General features: G+C 48.8%; 1 protein-coding gene across 1 annotated transcript in view; it reads right to left on the reverse strand.

Annotated features, from left to right (window-relative positions):
• The window catches only part of INTS4 (integrator complex subunit 4), a 358,899-nt gene that overhangs the window by 65,377 nt on the left and 275,074 nt on the right, over positions 1-18,448 (reverse strand). The window contains exons 19-20 of the mRNA XM_086933901.1: positions 3,300-3,359; positions 770-929 (exon numbers count right to left, since the gene is read on the reverse strand). Coding sequence (XP_086790027.1) covers positions 770-929; positions 3,300-3,359 — 220 coding nt within the window. The remainder of the gene's footprint in view (positions 1-769; positions 930-3,299; positions 3,360-18,448) is intronic.

Genomic DNA, 18,448 nt, shown 5'->3' on the forward strand with positions numbered 1-18,448 from the left:
TGTGGGCTGAGGGTGATAGGAATTACCACAAAGCATTGTTGCCTTTTATTATAAGATGTAAGTTAAAAAGAAGGGTAAGCCCCATAGGGCCATAAGCACAATTCTGGGGTGGCTATTTTTGTATTTAGACCCTACACTACAGAAAAGGGAATCCTTGCAGTAAAACTACTGAACACCAAATTACAAAAAGGTCTACTTTAACTAAAGTCCTTCCCTATAAGGTTTGCTGTGATATGTTTAGCAGATTTGCTCAAGAGGGAAACAATATTTTATGGGACATAAAATGGGAATCACTACTTTTAGAATAACTGTGTACCCCAACAAACTACACAACAAAGTACTTTGGTAATTTCACATCTGCTTTGTATTAAATTCAGTACAGTAGTTTTAATCCTCCAGAACCAAGGGCATGCTTAGCACTCTATGGTCCACTGTACTGTTAAATTATTATCTTTGCATTGAAACAATTCCCTATACCTATTCTATTGTGCTAAAATTGAATGCAGAAATGCTATTGTACTAATAGTGAATGCTAAAATGCTGAAATTTACAGGCATGAGTTTTGCATTGTCATTAAATGAAGTGAATACATTACAGTAAATACTTTTTTGCAAATTAAGTCCAAGCATACAGATGTTTAAAGCCATAGTACAGTACATTTCCTTCTTAAACGTTCTGGTAATTACTTAAAAATAACTATCTTCTGTTTCACTGGGTTTAAATTCCAAATCCCACAGCAATGCTCTGTTGTCATATAGTCAAAACCAACCTGTTCTGGAAGAGTAAGATGAAGAAAGCTACTCTGTCGCAAAGTTGCCTGCAATATTTTGACAACTTCAGACGGTTTTGATGTTACAAGTCTGGGCATTAAATCGAGCAATTTATCCACAAAGCTATCAGGCATGTATGGAAGCTCTGTAATGAAACATCTGTGAAAAAAGAAAACATTTCTAAATCATGTGCAGTTACTAATGAGCTCTTTACAAGTCCTCAAATGTCCACATTAATTTCAAAACAGTTTCAATAAGGATTATGTCTGATCATTGAAAGAACACAGACCTCATTACTGTTTTAAATGCTTCATAAGGGAGAAACTACAAAATGGCAAGCACGTCCATGCATCACCATGACCCGTCTATTATTTACTACCTTAATAAAGGCCAGCCAACAAATATTACAATAGGAAAGAAGACTACAACACTTTCAGATCATCGATGAGTTTAGGTTATAGGGTGCAATAACATTACAGTCTCACCTTCTTTCATCAGCAGCAGGAAAATATCATTCATTGCAATCAACTACCACACTGGGTACGCTACCAAAAGGAAGGTCAAAAAAAGAATGAAAGGTTTCTCAGGCCTGTGGGCTGAGACCACAGTGAGGTGAGCAAAAGGCTGTGATTGGTTTGATTAGAATGGCCTGTTCAATTATAAGTCAGTATGGACATAGTAATGCCAAAAATGGATGCAGCGGGTTAGAAAAGTAGATCTCGGGTCACCAAATTTAATTTATGTCAGGTCAAAAAAACCTCTGAGATAAACTACTTTTATATTACTGTCCTTTCAAATTTGGATCTAGCCTTGGTAGCAATCCACACGGCACTACAGTTAAAGTGTGCACAGAAGTTCATGCTTGAAGACAGTTTTCCTAAGACAGATTCTCATAAAATGAGAGGTAGCTCCACTCCGTCTGGATCAACAAACCTTCAAACGCATGCCAATTTGTAAGTTTCTAATAAAGTCCAGTGAAGTATCTAATTCATTTGGAGTTTAACTTCATCCTCACTGCGTTTTCTTTAGCTTTCCCCATTAGAATCAGCGGGTCATCTTAATACTGTTAGCAGAAAATGTAAGTATTGAGGATCACCTACTTCTCAGAAGAATAAGGGTGTGAGACTATTGACCTGCCAAAGCCCCTTCCATGCATGTACTCATCCGAATGAGTTCACTAGCTGCAGTCACTCTCGTGACGTTACCAACCATCTTGTCATCAGCATAGTTTAATGATTCTTCACTGAAAAAAACACTTTTTTTTACCTTCCCTTACTTACAGTGCTTTGTGCTGACCATAAGATTCAACCATATCTGCCAACTGCGTTTGCTGGAACTCAATGAAATTCGGTCTATCTTATACTTTTGAAGTAAAGAGAAGACACAATCCCCTTTTACTGTATTTCGGTGCAGTAGGGAGATTTGCATGACCTACAAACATTTGGAGTACCACTTATATACATTAGGTGCTCTAAGCTGTTGTTGATTTCGTACCTCCCTGTTTGTTGAGGTAAAACATTGTGGAGGTGTTGTCTGTGACGAATCAAGATAGTCCTTTTGCGAATGTGTTTAACCCGTTCAATGATAGGAATACTGTTTTCATTTCCAGGTAATTGATGTGTTTTATTGAGTCGAGGTCGTTCCACTGGCCTCGTATCTTCAGTTGTTGGAAGTGCCTCTCTCTGCTTTCGGCTTCTCCTGAGGGTTTTCGGCAAGAACACCGTGCAGGCCTCACAGTCCTTGTCCTCGTGGTCCTTGGGCAGGCGGAGGTCGCACACGTCATGTGGAACGCGTTGTGCAAATTTGTGATGGTACTCGGGGCAGAATTCAAAAGGAGTATTTTCCATGACCCCTACCTCACCTCGCCATTTATCAAACCTGGATGTCTTTGGCATTAGAGATGTCGTTCGAGTGAAGTTCTTTTTTCCGGTTGCGAGGTCAATGTTTGATGCTAATTTTCTATTCGAAATATCAAGTTTTTTCTGGGATGTTCCTGAAAACTTCGGAGCATCCCCTCTTGCTTCCAGACCCAATGGCGGAAAAAAGAATCTGAAGATGGCTACCATGCACAACAACCTCCAGGGCGCTGTCTGACGTCACACAAGGGACGTACTTGGCACCAAATGGTGATCGACAACGCCCAGAAGAAAGAAAAAAAAAAAAAGACTATTGCGGACCCAACCACTAGATGGCGGAATAATGCACAGCATGTGAATCCAGAAAAGAATTCATGCTACAAAACACTTTTCATCACATACCAGGTAAAACCAATAAGTACCACAAAAATACATGCCTTGTAAGATCATTTCATCGTACCCAAATGCATTGTAATCTTAGTATGAAACTTTAATAGCAGCAGTGGCACGGCTTGTCAACAAAAAATACAGGAAAGTCATTAAATGTATAAATCGTTTTGTCACAGTAATCAGTTTGCGGATTCCTTTCTTATTCATATATTCGATAAACCTTGCATTTCTATATTTATGTTTCTAGCTATTCATACAAATAGAAATAAAAAACAATACTGACCTCTGAAAAAAGTCAACCTCCAGTAAAAAGTTCTCACATATGCCAAAAAGAGGTTCCATTCTGCAACAGAAATTTAAGACAAACTGCTATTCTTTATCTTGTTAAATATGCACAAATCACACAATTGAGCAGTGATAATTTGTCCACTAAAAAGTTATACTGGAAATATTTTTTTTGTTAAGCTACTTCTGAACATTTTAGTTATATGCAAAAAGCACAATTTAACTACGCATACCACTAATGAATGTAAGTGACGGATATATACATGTATCAACTGGCAAATATGTTTAGAGCACGATTAATGTGTAAGCATACCACAAAACAAACTAATTTTAAGTATAGATCAAGGGAAATGTAATTATGTGCATTACAAATCTTTGATTACTGTACAGCAAAAGGGGTTCAAACTGCAGCCTCCATTTGTTATGGATTTGATAGGAACATTATTTTTCCGAAACTGTGCCTACAGTATGGGAGCAGATTCATTAATTGTACAACGTAAGTGCCAAAAATCATAAATTACGCATGCATAATTTAAGCCTTTTTCACATAACAGGTGTAAATGCATATTAAATGAGCCTGCATGAATAAACTTCTTATGCTAGTTTTACACACCGTTTTTAACTCTGGGTGCTCCCAAGGGAGTGTCAGAGAGTTGGTGAAGGAAGTCCACACAAATGCACTGAACCGCCACTTAGACTGAAATTATCTCACATTATGAGGACCAGACCTCATAGTGATGGTAGCATCTCAGTGTTCCAGACTAACAAATCTGTGTGAGATCCAATGTGCTGTAGGAACTACTCCCTTTAGTGTTTAGATACTTTTCAGTGCATGCTTTTAAAATCTGTTCATATAAATAGACATTTGAGCCCCCTAATATGTGGGGGAAAACATTTTATTAATATTAAATACATTTTTTTAATGGATAATCCATGTAATTTCCAAACCCATAACAAATAGACTACATAGACGTATAACGAGTTAGGAAACAATTACATTTTTCCTGGGTGTACCAGACACTGAGATGCATGATGGATACATTAAGAAAGTTTTGTGCATAGGACAAACAGATGTAGATAATGATAATGCACAAGTTACTTACCTTTGGTAACAATATATCTGTAAGAAACAGTAGTTAGTGTTAGATTCCTTACCTTAGAATATCCCCAGGCGTCAGACTGGATCCGGAAAGTTTTGTGTAGCAGTACACCTGCGCGTCGGTAGGCGTTGTCTGCGGCTCTGCATCCGTCGGTGGCGCCGGGATGACATTGTCGGAGTACTTAGACGACGCCCTCGTGCGCTGACGTCAGTTCTTATGCATAGCTTTTCCACGCCTGGAACGCAGAGCCATGATAAAAACAGACACTGGTGTCATGAAACTAGGGCCCTGAAAGGAATGAATCTTCACCCTAGATATCGGTTCGCAGAACTGGGAGGATGGGTGGGGCGGTAAGGAATCTAACACTAACTACTGTTTCTTACAGCTATATCGTTACCGAAGGTAAGTAACTTGTGCATCTGAAAGAAACAGGTTAGTGTTAGATTCCGTACCTTAGAATAGATACCTCAGAGATATCAACCCCGGTGGTGGGTCTGCAAACCAATGATCACACCAGAAAGTCCTGGAGAACAGAACGGCCAAAAAAGCCATCTCTCCGGACCTGGCTGTCCAGGCAGTAAAGTTTAGTAAACGTGTGCAGCGAGGTCCACGTAGCTGCCTGACAGATGTCCTGCAAGGGGACTCCCCGACCCAGGGCAATAGTAGCCGCCGTGGCCCGAGTGGAATGGGCCCTCAGTCCAAAAAGGAGGCTCATTTTTCGCCAAGTAGCAACAGACTTTGATGGACAATACGACCCACCAAGAGATGGTCCGCTTGTGCACCGCCCGTCCCTTCTTAGCGCCCACGTAACCAACAAAGAGCTGGTCGTCCACCCAGAACTGGTGTGTGCTGTCTGGATAGAACGAGAGCGCACGTTTTGGGTCCAGACGGTGGAGCCTCTCTTCCTCTTTCGAGGGAGGCGGTAAGAAGGTGGGCAAGGTGAATGACTGCCCGATATGAAAGGCTGTAACCACCTTGGGCAGGAAAGAAGGACGAGTTCTCAAGACAATTTTGTCCGGTGGACAGAGAGGAAAGGAGGCTTAGAAGATAGAGCCTGGAGCTCACTCACTCTCCTGGCAGAGGTGATGGCAAACAGGAATGCGGTCTTAAGAGTCAGAAGACGAAGAGGGCAATTTTGAAGTGGATCGGAAGGAGCGCACATCAATTAGGTTAGAACAAGGTTCAAGTCCCACTGAGGCATCACGAAAGGAACAGGAGGAAACATGTGAGTGATGACTTTCAAGAATCTATTTACAACCGGGGACTTGAAAAGAGAAGGCTGATCAGGAAGCCTCAATAAGGCTGAAGAGCCTTTGATAGTGCCCAGAGCAGAGCCCTGCTGGGCAAGAGAAAGAAGAAAGAGGAGAACCTCTGAAAGGGGGGCAGAAAGTGGATCCACAGCCTTTGCTGTGCACCATTCCACAAATTTGTTCCACCTGCAGGCGTATACCGATTTTGTGGAGGGACGCCTGGCTGCCAGAATCACATCACAGACTTCAGGAGGCAAGTCAAAAGGCCTCAACTGCCGCCGCTCCATCTCCACGCAGGGGGGGTGGAGACTGGACAGGTTCGAGTGGAGGACCGTCCCCTGCTGCTGCGACAGAAGATTCTCCTGAAGAGGCAGACGAATCGGGGGATCGACTGACATGCTGAGTAGCTCAGGATACCAGTATCTTTGAGCCCAGTCTGGAGCCAAAAGGATGACTTGGGCCCGGTTGCACCTGATCTTCTTCAGCACTCTGGGTAGAAGTGGTATAGGCGGAAAGGCAAACAACAGATCCCCATACAGAGGGAAGGAAGGCTTTCAGTGCAAGCTGGATCGCCCGCAGCTCCAGTAGGATGATGTGGAGCCGGGACTCCGTCGGAGACCAGAGGCCTCTGATGTCCGCCTCTCCCATGTGGCCCCCCCCCCCCCAAACCATGAGGGAAGCATCCATCACAACTACGTGCTCCGGGTGGGGTAGGGAGAGAGATCTGCCGCTGACCCAATCGAGGTCCGTGAGCCACTACTGCAACTGTCTTGCAGTGCCCTCCGAGATCAGGACGTGGTCGGACAGGTTGCCCTGATGCTGGGCCCACTGAAACTTCAGATCCCACTGCAGAGCCCGAATCCGCCACCTGGCGTGATGCACCAGTAGGATGCAGGAGGCCATCAGCCCCAGAAGCCGCAGCGTCAACCTGACCGAGACTCGGGATAAAGGCTGAAATATCTGAATCAGAGCCTGAATATCATGAACCCGCTGTTCGGGAGGTTAAACCCGAATCTGCGCCGAGTCCAGAACCGCTCCGATGAAAAGGAGCTTCTGAGAGGGGCACAGGTGTGACTTCGGCACATTTATGGAGAACCCCAGTAGGTGCAGGAGGTCGGCCGTAGTCTGGAGGTGGCTGACGACTGTCTGGGGGAAGACTAAAACCCCCAATCTGCGCAGATGAGCTGCGACCACCGCCATCACTTTCGTGAACACCCGAGGGGTGCTGGTAAGGCCAAAGGGGAGCACGGTAAACTGAAAGTGTTCGTGGCCTACCGTGAACCGCAGGTAACGCCGGTGGGCCAGCAGGACGGGGATGTGGAAATACGCATCCTGCAAGTCCAATGCTAACATCCAGTCTCCAGGGTCTAGGCCAGCTAAGACCTGAGCAAAAGTCAGCATCTTGAACTTCTCCTTTCAGAGGAAGCCGTTGACATTCCGGAGGTCCAAGATAGGGCGCAGGCCCCCTTTGCCCTTCTAGGGAACCAGAAAGTAGTGGGAGTAACAACCACACCCTACTTCTGGCCCAGGAACGCGCTCGATGGCCTCCTTGGCCAAGAGGTCCGTAACTTCCTCTTGCAGAAGTTGCAAGTGATCCCCCGACACACGGTGGTACTGCGGTGGCATGGCTGGAGGGGTCACCTCGAAAGGGAGGGAGTAGCCCCTTCGGACGATTTGCAGCACCCACCTGTCCGAAGTGATGGTCCGTGTTAGAATTGGGGGTCTCTGGTTGGCACAAGTATTCACTTGTGACAAGCAGGAACCCTCTCCTCTAAGTCAGGGCGGAGGATGACCCCTTAGAATTACCCTTGCTCACCCTCTAGGTGCATGGCGTGAGCAGCCAAGGCTAATCTTCAGGCGTTATTGGGTTAAGCATTTGTAATCACACACACAGTAAATATACCAATCCCCCCACAAATGGACACCAGGCTGTGGATATGTAAAAATACGTCTTCTTTATATAAAAATATATCTATGCAGGTAAGACTTTATCACAAGACCAATATAACGTTGTTAGCTAAGCCACAGGTTGGGAAAATAATGGCAAGTTCTCTTTTGGTTGGTATTCTGCTTCCTTCTAGTTTCCTTCGCTTAAAAATAGTTATTTTACTTCATTGGGCTGCTTCTTCTATACTTTTAACACGCCAGCGTTAGTGTCTCAGCGCTGTACGTCTCTTTCCTGGGCGCTCCTCAGCGCCTGTACCGGCTGTGCGCGTCGTTCTAGGCTAACCCCTCTCCACCTCACGCGCCTCGCGGACACAGACGTCCGAGGTGCGCTTCTGCTTACGAGGCGTACGGAGAGTGGCAGGGGAGGCGAACAGCGCCGGCAGCGTACGAGGCGTACTCGTCGGGAGCTCCTCGCAGTACGGCTCCCACGGCACCCACAGGCGGTGCGAAATGGTATGCTTTATGCGTACGCTGCGTACGCTACCAGGACACTCAGAAGGCTCGGAAAGGGTACACGACAAGCGTACCACTGCACACAGAACTGGATATGCGAGTCGTATGGGGAAAACAGAACGGTGCAGACCCCAAGTCCGTTGTAGACTGCGTGGCGTGTGTCCAGTATTTTAGGGGGAAGCCGAGACGACTCGTACTCCTTCAGTGCGTGTCGTAGGGACCTTCGGACTCTCAGCAGGCGGTGGCTTCCGTGAGGCAGGTGCGGCCCAGGTCCTTCAGTACGGTCCGTACTGGGGGCGCTTCAGGGGGCGGCACGGGCTCTTTCCAGGTCGGAGGGCGAAGCGGGGCGGCCGGGTACGGTGAGACGTACGGCGGCCGTCTGAGGCGTAGATCGCGCTCTGGATGGAAATTCCGGCGGGAGGGGGCGAGTGAGGGCACGCAACGAGCTCCAGTGGCAGGCAGGCGACAGGGGAGCAGGCGAACCCGGTCCAAGGCGAAGAGAGCGACTCTGCACGAACGGGGCTCTCACAGGACACGGGCAGCCAGGCTCCTGGCTGTCACGGCCCTAGGAGGGGCGAAGGGGCACAGAAACTCAGCACCAGCGGGAGAAAAAACACGGTTCAGTTGAGGGCGAGTGAAGGCACCAAGAACCCACTAGTCCTGGGGTTCAGATCAGGGGGCAAGCTCAATCAAGCCCTTGGAGAAAGTTTCAAGCACAAGTCAGCAAAGTCTTTTCAATAAGTCTTCTCCTCTCCTTCCTCAGCAAGGCAGACAGCAGGCCAGTCCTTCCAGCTTCTTCTTCTTCAGAGGTGCGTTGTGGGAAACAGGATCTAGTTTCTTGGGAGCAGAGCTCCTATATTTATACTCAGTTTCTTTTGTTCTTTCAGGCCAGGGGGGCCTTTCCATAGCCTAATTCAGTTTTGATTCAGAAATGGGGGTAGTGATGAACAGAGTGTCTGAATTAAGCAGACCACTCTTACCCAGTCCAAAGATCAGGGCTTGATCCATCACCGTTTTTCAGCTCACTGCACCATCCCAGCTCAGAACATGGCTATATGCAAATTAGTCTGACCCTGGCCCAGTGCATCATGGAAACAGGGCAGACCAAACTACCAAGCCAATTCTTATACTGGGAAGGTAACAAGCTACCGGGGACCGGTTTCTGGCATTTCAGCCGTCTTCGGCCCGGCTTGCTTGAATCCTGATGGTGCAATGAGATAGGGACTTATGGTGGACAAAAATGATTCAGAAATGGGGGTGGTGATGAACAGAGTGTCTGAATTAAGCAGACCACTCTTACCCAGTCCAAAGATCAGGGCTTGATCCATCACCGTTTTTCAGCTCACTGCACCATCCCAGCTCAGAACTTGGCTATATGCAAATTAGTCTGACCCTGGCCCAGTGCATCATGGGAACAGGGCAGACCAAACTACCAAGCCAATTCTTATACTGGGAAGGTAACAACCTACCGGGGACCGGTTTCTGGCATTTCAGCCGTCTTCGGCCCGGCTTGCTTGAATCCTGATGGTGCAATGAGCTAGGGACTCACATCTGAGTATACCCTTCCACGCTTATGGTGGACAAAAATGATTCAGAAATGGGGGTGGTGATGAACAGAGTGTCTGAATTAAGCAGACCACTCTTACCCAGTCCAAAGATCAGGGCTTGATCCATCACCGTTTTTCAGCTCACTGCACCATCCCAGCTCAGAACTTGGCTATATGCAAATTAGTCTGACCCTGGCCCAGTGCATCATGGGAACAGGGCAGACCAAACTACCAAGCCAATTCTTATACTGGGAAGGTAACAAGCTACCGGGGAACCGGTTTCTGGCATTTCAGCCGTCTTCGGCCCGGCTTGCTTGAATCCTGATGGTGCAATGAGCTAGGGACTCACATCTGAGTATACCCTTCCACGCTTATGGTGGACAAAAATGATTCAGAAATGGGGGTGGTGATGAACAGAGTGTCTGAATTAAGCAGACCACTCTTACCCAGTCCAAAGATCAGGGCTTGATCCATCACCGTTTTTCAGCTCACTGCACCATCCCAGCTCAGAACTTGGCTATATGCAAATTAGTCTGACCCTGGCCCAGTGCATCATGGGAACAGGGCAGACCAAACTACCAAGCCAATTCTTATACTGGGAAGGTAACAAGCTACCGGGGACCGGTTTCTGGCATTTCAGCCGTCTTCGGCCCGGCTTGCTTGAATCCTGATGGTGCAATGAGCTAGGGACTCACATCTGAGTATACCCTTCCACGCTTATGGTGGACAAATATGATTCAGAAATGGGGGTGGTGATGAACAGAGTGTCTGAATTAAGCAGACCACTCTTACCCAGTCCAAAGATCAGGGCTTGATCCATCACCGTTTTTCAGCTCACTGCACCATCCCAGCTCAGAACTTGGCTATATGCAAATTAGTCTGACCCTGGCCCAGTGCATCATGGGAACAGGGCAGACCAAACTACCAAGCCAATTCTTATACTGGGAAGGTAACAAGCTACCGGGGAACCGGTTTCTGGCATTTCAGCCGTCTTCGGCCCGGCTTGCTTGAATCCTGATGGTGCAATGAGCTAGGGACTCACATCTGAGTATACCTTTCCACGCTTATGGTGGACAAAAATGATTCAGAAATGGGGGTGGTGATGAACAGAGTGTCTGAATTAAGCAGACCACTCTTACCCAGTCCAAAGATCAGGGCTTGATCCATCACCGTTTTTCAGCTCACTGCACCATCCCAGCTCAGAACTTGGCTATATGCAAATTAGTCTGACCCTGGCCCAGTGCATCATGGGAACAGGGCAGACCAAACTATCAAGCCAATTCTTATACTGGGAAGGTAACAAGCTACCGGGGACCGGTTTCTGGCATTTCAGCCGTCTTCGGCCCGGCTTGCTTGAATCCTGATGGTGCAATGAGCTAGGGACTCACATCTGGGTATACCCTTCCACGCTTATGGTGGACAAAAATGATTCAGAAATGGGGGTGGTGATGAACAGAGTGTCTGAATTAAGCAGACCACTCTTACCCAGTCCAAAGATCAGGGCTTGATCCATCACCGTTTTTCAGCTCACTGCACCATCCCAGCTCAGAACTTGGCTATATGCAAATTAGTCTGACCCTGGCCCAGTGCATCATGGGAACAGGGCAGACCAAACTACCAAGCCAATTCTTATACTGGGAAGGTAACAAGCTACCGGGGACCGGTTTCTGGCATTTCAGCCGTCTTCGGCCCGGCTTGCTTGAATCCTGATGGTGCAATGAGCTAGGGACTAACATCTGAGTATACCCTTCGACGCTTATGGTGGACAAAAATGATTCAGAAATGGGGGTGGTGATGAACAGAGTGTCTGAATTAAGCAGACCACTCTTACCCAGTCCAAAGATCAGGGCTTGATCCATCACCGTTTTTCAGCTCACTGCACCATCCCAGCTCAGAACTTGGCTATATGCAAATTAGTCTAACCCTGGCCCAGTGCATCATGGGAACAGGGCAGACCAAACTACCAAGCCAATTCTTATACTGGGAAGGTAACAAGCTACCGGGGACCGGTTTCTGGCATTTCAGCCGTCTTCGGCCCGGCTTGCTTGAATCCTGATGGTGCAATGAGCTAGGGACTCACATCTGAGTATACCCTTCCACGCTTATGGTGGACAAAAATGATTCAGAAATGGGGGTGGTGATGAACAGAGTGTCTGACTCTGTCCCTCACCACCCCTTGTTGTAAATATTTTTGTCCACCCTAAGCGTGGAAGGGTATACTCAGACATGAGTCCCTTGCTCATTGCACCATCAGGATTCAAGCAAACCGGGCCGAAGACGGCTGTAATGCCAGAAACCGGTCCCCGGGAGCTTGTTTCCTTCCCAGTGTAAGAATTGGCTTTTGTAGTTTGGTTTGCCCTGTTCCCATCATGCACTGGGACAGGAACAGACTAATTTGCAGCCAGGTTCTGAAACTGGGATGGTGCAGTGAGCTAAAAAACGGTGTTGGATCTAGCCCTGATCTCTTGACTGGGTGAGAGTTTTCTGCTTAATTCAGAGACTCTGTCCCTCACCACCCTTGTTGTAAATATTTTTGTCCACCCTAAGCGTGGAAGGGTATACTCAGACATGAGTCCCTTGCTCATTGCACCATCAGGATTCAAGCAAACCGGGCCGAAGATGGCTGTAATGCCAGAAACCGGTCCCCGGGAGCTTGTTTCCTTCCCAGTGTAAGAATTGGCTTTTGTAGTTTGGTTTGCCCTGTTCCCATCATGCACTGGGACAGGAACAGACTAATTTGCATACAGCCAGGTTCTGAAACTGGGATGGTGCAGTGAGCTAAAAAACGGTGTTGGATCTAGCCCTGATCTCTTGACTGGGTGAGAGTTTTCTGCTTAATTCAGAGACTCTGTCCCTCACCACCCCTTGTTGTAAATATTTTTGTCCACCCTAAGCGTGGAAGGGTATACTCAGACATGAGTCCCTTGCTCATTGCACCATCAGGATTCAAGAAAACCGGGCCGAAGACGGCTGTAATGCCAGAAACCGGTCCCCGGGAGCTTGTTTCCTTCCCAGTGTAAGAATTGGCTTTTGTAGTTTGGGTTGCCCTGTTCCCATCATGCACTGGGACAGGAACAGACTAATTTGCATACAGCCAGGTTCTGAAACTGGGATGGTGCAGTGAGCTAAAAAACGGTGTTGGATCTAGCCCTGATCTCTTGACTGGGTGAGAGTTTTCTGCTTAATTCAGAGACTCTGTCCCTCACCACCCCTTGTTGTAAATATTTTTGTCCACCCTAAGCGTGGAAGGGTATACTCAGACATGAGTCCCTTGCTCATTGCACCATCAGGATTCAAGAAAACCGGGCCGAAGACGGCTGTAATGCCAGAAACCGGTCCCCGGGAGCTTGTTTCCTTCCCAGTGTAAGAATTGGCTTTTGTAGTTTGGGTTGCCCTGTTCCCATCATGCACTGGGACAGGAACAGACTAATTTGCATACAGCCAGGTTCTGAAACTGGGATGGTGCAGTGAGCTAAAAAACGGTGTTGGATCTAGCCCTGATCTCTTGACTGGGTGAGAGTTTTCTGCTTAATTCAGAGACTCTGTCCCTCACCACCCCTTGTTGTAAATATTTTTGTCCACCCTAAGCGTGGAAGGGTATACTCAGACATGAGTCCCTTGCTCATTGCACCATCAGGATTCAAGCAAACCGGGCCGAAGACGGCTGTAATGCCAGAAACCGGTTCCCGGGAGCTTGTTTCCTTCCCAGTGTAAGAATTGGCTTTTGTAGTTTGGGTTGCCCTGTTCCCATCATGCACTGGGACAGGAACAGACTAATTTGCATACAGCCAGGTTCTGAAACTGGGATGGTGCAGTGAGCTAAAAAACGGTGTTGGATCTAGCCCTGATCTCTTGACTGGGTGAGAGTTTTCTGCTTAATTCAGAGACTCTGTCCCTCACCACCCCTTGTTGTAAATATTTTTGTCCACCCTAAGCGTGGAAGGGTATACTCAGACATGAGTCCCTTGCTCATTGCACCATCAGGATTCAAGCAAACCGGGCCGAAGACGGCTGTAATGCCAGAAACCGGTCCCCGGGAGCTTGTTTCCTTCCCAGTGTAAGAATTGGCTTTTGTAGTTTGGTTTGCCCTGTTCCCATCATGCACTGGGACAGGAACAGACTAATTTGCATACAGCCAGGTTCTGAAACTGGGATGGTGCAGTGAGCTAAAAAACGGTGTTGGATCTAGCCCTGATCTCTTGACTGGGTGAGAGTTTTCTGCTTAATTCAGAGACTCTGTCCCTCACCACCCCTTGTTGTAAATATTTTTGTCCACCCTTAGCGTGGAAGGGTATACTCAGACATGAGTCCCTTGCTCATTGCACCATCAGGATTCAAGCAAACCGGGCCGAAGACGGCTGTAATGCCAGAAACCGGTCCCCGGGAGCTTGTTTCCTTCCCAGTGTAAGAATTGGCTTTTGTAGTTTGGTTTGCCCTGTTCCCATCATGCACTGGGACAGGAACAGACTAATTTGCATACAGCCAGGTTCTGAAACTGGGATGGTGCAGTGAGCTAAAAAACGGTGTTGGATCTAGCCCTGATCTCTTGACTGGGTGAGTTTTCTGCTTAATTCAGAGACTCTGTCCCTCACCACCCCTTGTTGTAAATAATTCACTTTTGAAGCACTCTGTTGGGCTGTTCCTGGCTATTCCTTTCAGTGTGAGGGGCAGGCACATCAGACGCTCCGCGGGAGGTGGAGCCAGCATTCAGATGACAAGTACAGCCAGGAGTACTTTGTTGACAGTCTTCCCTATTCCTGGGCCAGGTGTCGGGCAAAGTCATCAGTCGCTCCCCAGGGGGCGGAGCCAGCATTGTGGTGGCAGAGCACAGCCCTATTCAGAGTCCAGGGGCACTCCCACCTCCCACTAAGGTGTAATCCTTGCATTCACCACCTGTCATCCCCCAGCCCTGTCACTCACACAACCCAGACAGAAGATAGACATCCTAGAAGAGGCGGGCTGAAATGGTTAGGCAAGCAAATGCTAACTTTCTAAAAGTAGCATTTGCAAACACAGGATATTAAAATAACTTTCTACCATGTTCCCCGAGCCTGCTGGGATTATAGGATGTAATAATGCCATCAGCCCATCTTGGCCTAAGAGAACAGGTAGCCTTACATTAGTGAAAAACGAAATTGGCTGTAATTCACTATTAGGACATGCCACACACATCAGGGCTTGTCCTACCTTACACTTACAATCCACCCTGCCCTAGGGCCTACCATAGGGGTGACTAATATGAAGCAAAGGGAAGGTTTTGAGGCTGGCAAGTGTGTGCACTTGCCCAGCCAGCGTGACAGTACCAGGCTGCACACAGGTTCTGCAATGGCAGACCCTAGACACATTTTAAAAGGCTGCTTCTGTGGGTGGCGCAACCAGCGCTGCAGGCCCACTAGCAGTATTGGCATTTATAAGCCCTGGCACTCCTGGTGCACTTTACTGGGGACTGACAGTAAATCCAATGACCAATCATGGAAATCAATCACATATACATTTTACATTGGGAGCACTTGCACTGCGGCACGGATTGGCCGTGGCGCAGTGCCCTGAGTAGCGGACACCAGCAAAAAATCTGAGGCACATCAGCAAAAAGTGGAAGGGAAACTCACGCCAAGGTGCCAGGTCTAACACGTGTCCCCTCCGGCTGAAATGTGGGGAGAACTACCCTTCCCCAGGAAGTTCCTCATCACTAAGGCGGAAAAACCTGGACAGACCGTCAGCATTGGCGTGATCTGTGCCAGGGCGATGTTCCACCGTGAAGTCCATACCCTGTAGGGAGATGGACCACCTCAACAGTTTTGAGTTCTCACCCTCATTTGCATCAACCATCTGAGGGGCCTGTGGTCTGTCTGAACCCGGAAGTGAGACCCAAACAAGTAGGGTCGTAGCTTCTTCAGTGCCCAGACCACAGAAAATGCTTCTCGCTCAATTGCACTCAACCTACGATCCCGTGGAAGTAACCTCCGACTGATGAAGGCTAAAGGTTGCTCCCAGCCCTCCTCAGTCATCTGTGAGAGAACAGCCCCTACACCATGCTCTGAAGCGTCTGTTTGCACTAGAAATTCCTTGGAGAAATCAGGAGCAGAGAGCACGGGCGCTGTGCACATGGCAGTTTTCAGGGTGTCAAAAGCCTTCTGACAGGTGTCAGTCCAGATCACATTCCTGGGCTGCTTCTTAGAAATCAGCTCTGTCAAGGGGGCAACAATGGTGCCATATCCCTTGACAAACCTCCTGTAGTACCCTGTGAGCCCCAGGAAGGGTCTCACTGCAGTCTGGGTCTTGGGGGGTTCCCAAGCCAGGATGGTTTCAATTTTTGGTTGCAAGGGTGCCACCTTGCCACTCCCCACTTGGTGTCCCAAGTACACCACCGAGCCCTGCCCAATCTGGCACTTGCTTGCCTTGATCGTGAGGCCTGCCTTGCGCAGTGCCATCAACACTTCCCAGTGGTATCACAGGTGTTCTTCCCATGTGCTGCTGAACACTGCAATGTCATCCAGGTAGGTGGCGCTGATCTCAGCCAGCCCCGCCAACACCTGGTTGACCAGTCTCTGGAAGGTGGCAGGGGCATTCTTCATTCCAAATGGCATAACCCGGAACTGGAAATGCCCATCTGGTGTTGAGAATGCTGACCTCTCTTTTGCCCCATCGGTCACGGCGATCTGCCAGTACCCAGACGTTAAATCAAACGTGCTGAGGAACTGGGCAGCCCCTAGCCAAATCAATGAGCTCATCAGCTCTGGGGATGGGGTGCGTGTCATTCTTGTTGACTGAATTGAGTCCTCTGTAGTCCACACAGAACCGGAGTTCAGGTGTGGCTCCCGGCGCAGCAGCCTTTGGGACCAAGACCACAGGGCTGGACCAAGGACTGCTGGATGACTCAACCACCCCAAGAGCAAGAATTTGGGAGACCTCGTCCTTGATGCAGGCTCTGACCGTGTCAGTTACTCTGTAGGCCTTATGCCTCACAGGTAAGCTGTCTCCTGTGTCTACATCATGGACGCACCAATCTGTGACACCAGGAACGAGGGAGAACATATCTGGACACTGCCCCAGCAATTGGCGGCAGTCATCCTGTTGCTCAGGCGTCAGGGTGGGTGAGAGGTTAACTCCATCCACTGACCCATCTTTCTCAGAGGCAACCAAGAGGTCAGGAAGAGGCTCAGTCTCCTCTTCCATCCCATCATCAGTTGCCAAGAGCATGCCCACTTCGGACCTCTCCAAGTGGGGCTTAAGGCGGTTAACATGTAGGACCCTCAAAGGGTTCCTGGGAGACTGCATGTCCACCAAGTAGGTGACAGGACTCTTGCGCTCCACAACCTCAAATGGACCTGCCCACTTATCCTGAAGTGCACACGGCTCCACTGGGGCCAAGACCCACACCTATTGTCCAGATTGAAGCTCTACCAGAGTGGCATTCTGGTCGTACCACCGATTCATTTCTTCCTGGCTGGCTTCCAGATTTGCCTCAGCAAGTTGCCTGAATCGCCTGGTCTGGTTTCTGAAGGCCAGCATGTAACTGTATACATTCTGGGGAGGTTTCCTGGGAGATTGCTCCCAGCCTTCCTTCACCAAACTCAGAGGTCCTCTCACTGGGTGACCATACAGCAGCTCAAAGGGGCTGAACCCTAGGGACTTCTGTGGCACCTCACGGTATGCAAAGAGAAGGCATGGCAAGAGGGCGTCGCACTTACGCCTCATTGGACCTTCCAGGCCCATGATCATGCCTTTTAGGGTTCGGTTGAATCTCTCAACCAACCCATTTCATTGGGGGTGGTAAGGGGTGGTGAACTTGTATGTTACACCACACTCTTGCCAAAGGGATTTCATATACTTGGATATGAAATTGGTGCCCCTGTCGCTCACCACCTCTAGAGGGAATCCTACTCGTGAGAAAATTCCCATCAATGCCCATCCCACCACGAGGGCCGTCACTGACCTCAGAGGGATGGCTTCAGGGTACCGGGTGGCATGGTCCACCAAGACCAGGATGAACCTGTTGCCCATGGCTGTCTTGGGGTCCAGAGGCCCAACAATGTCAATACCCACTCGCTGGAATGGAGTACTGACCACGGGGAAGGGTTGCAGAGGAGCCTTGTGCTTCCCTCCGCTCTTACCACTTGCCTGGCAAGTCTGACATGATTTACAGTAAGCATCTGAGCTCCTGTGCATTTGGGGCCAATAAAAGCGGGTGACAAGCCTGTCATAGGTCTTGTCCATCCCCAAATGTCCTGCTAAAGGCACATCATGAGCCAGCCCCAGTAGGAAGGCTCTGAACTTCTGGGGTACCACCAGCGCACGGGCTGACCCAGGTTCAGCAACCTTAGGCTCCGAATAAAGGAGGTAATTCTCCCAGTACACATAATGTGTTCCAGACTGAACACCATTGGCCTGGTCTGCAGCCTGTTGCCGCATACCCACGAGAGAAGGGCATTCTTTCTGCTCTCTGCAGAATTCCTCCCTGGAGGGGCCTCCTTCTTGCTGCCAATGGGTCAGCTCAGGCAGATCCCCCAGTTCAGCAGTCTGTTCACCTGAAGGCTCCAGGGCATCCCCCTCAAGGTCTGCTTCCTCCTGGACCGTGGGAACTTCAGGGGCCGGTTTCCCGCGCCCCCTGCGCCCCCTGCGCCTTCTCTCTAAGGCCGGTCCCTGGGCCTCTCCTTCAGGCCCCAGGATCTCTTGAGCACCCCTACTGGCTGCCATCGACCGGGTGGTCACGCACGCCCAGTCAGGCAGGCCCACCATCCTTAGGTGAGCTGTTTTCTCCACCTTTTCCCAAGGGGAGTTCTCCAGATCATTCCCTAGCAAACAGTCTACAGGCATGGCCGTTCTCACACAAACCTGCAGAGTACCAGA

This window comes from Lissotriton vulgaris, chromosome 8 (assembly GCF_964263255.1).
Source record: "Lissotriton vulgaris chromosome 8, aLisVul1.2, whole genome shotgun sequence".
Lineage (NCBI taxonomy): Eukaryota > Metazoa > Chordata > Amphibia > Caudata > Salamandridae > Lissotriton > Lissotriton vulgaris.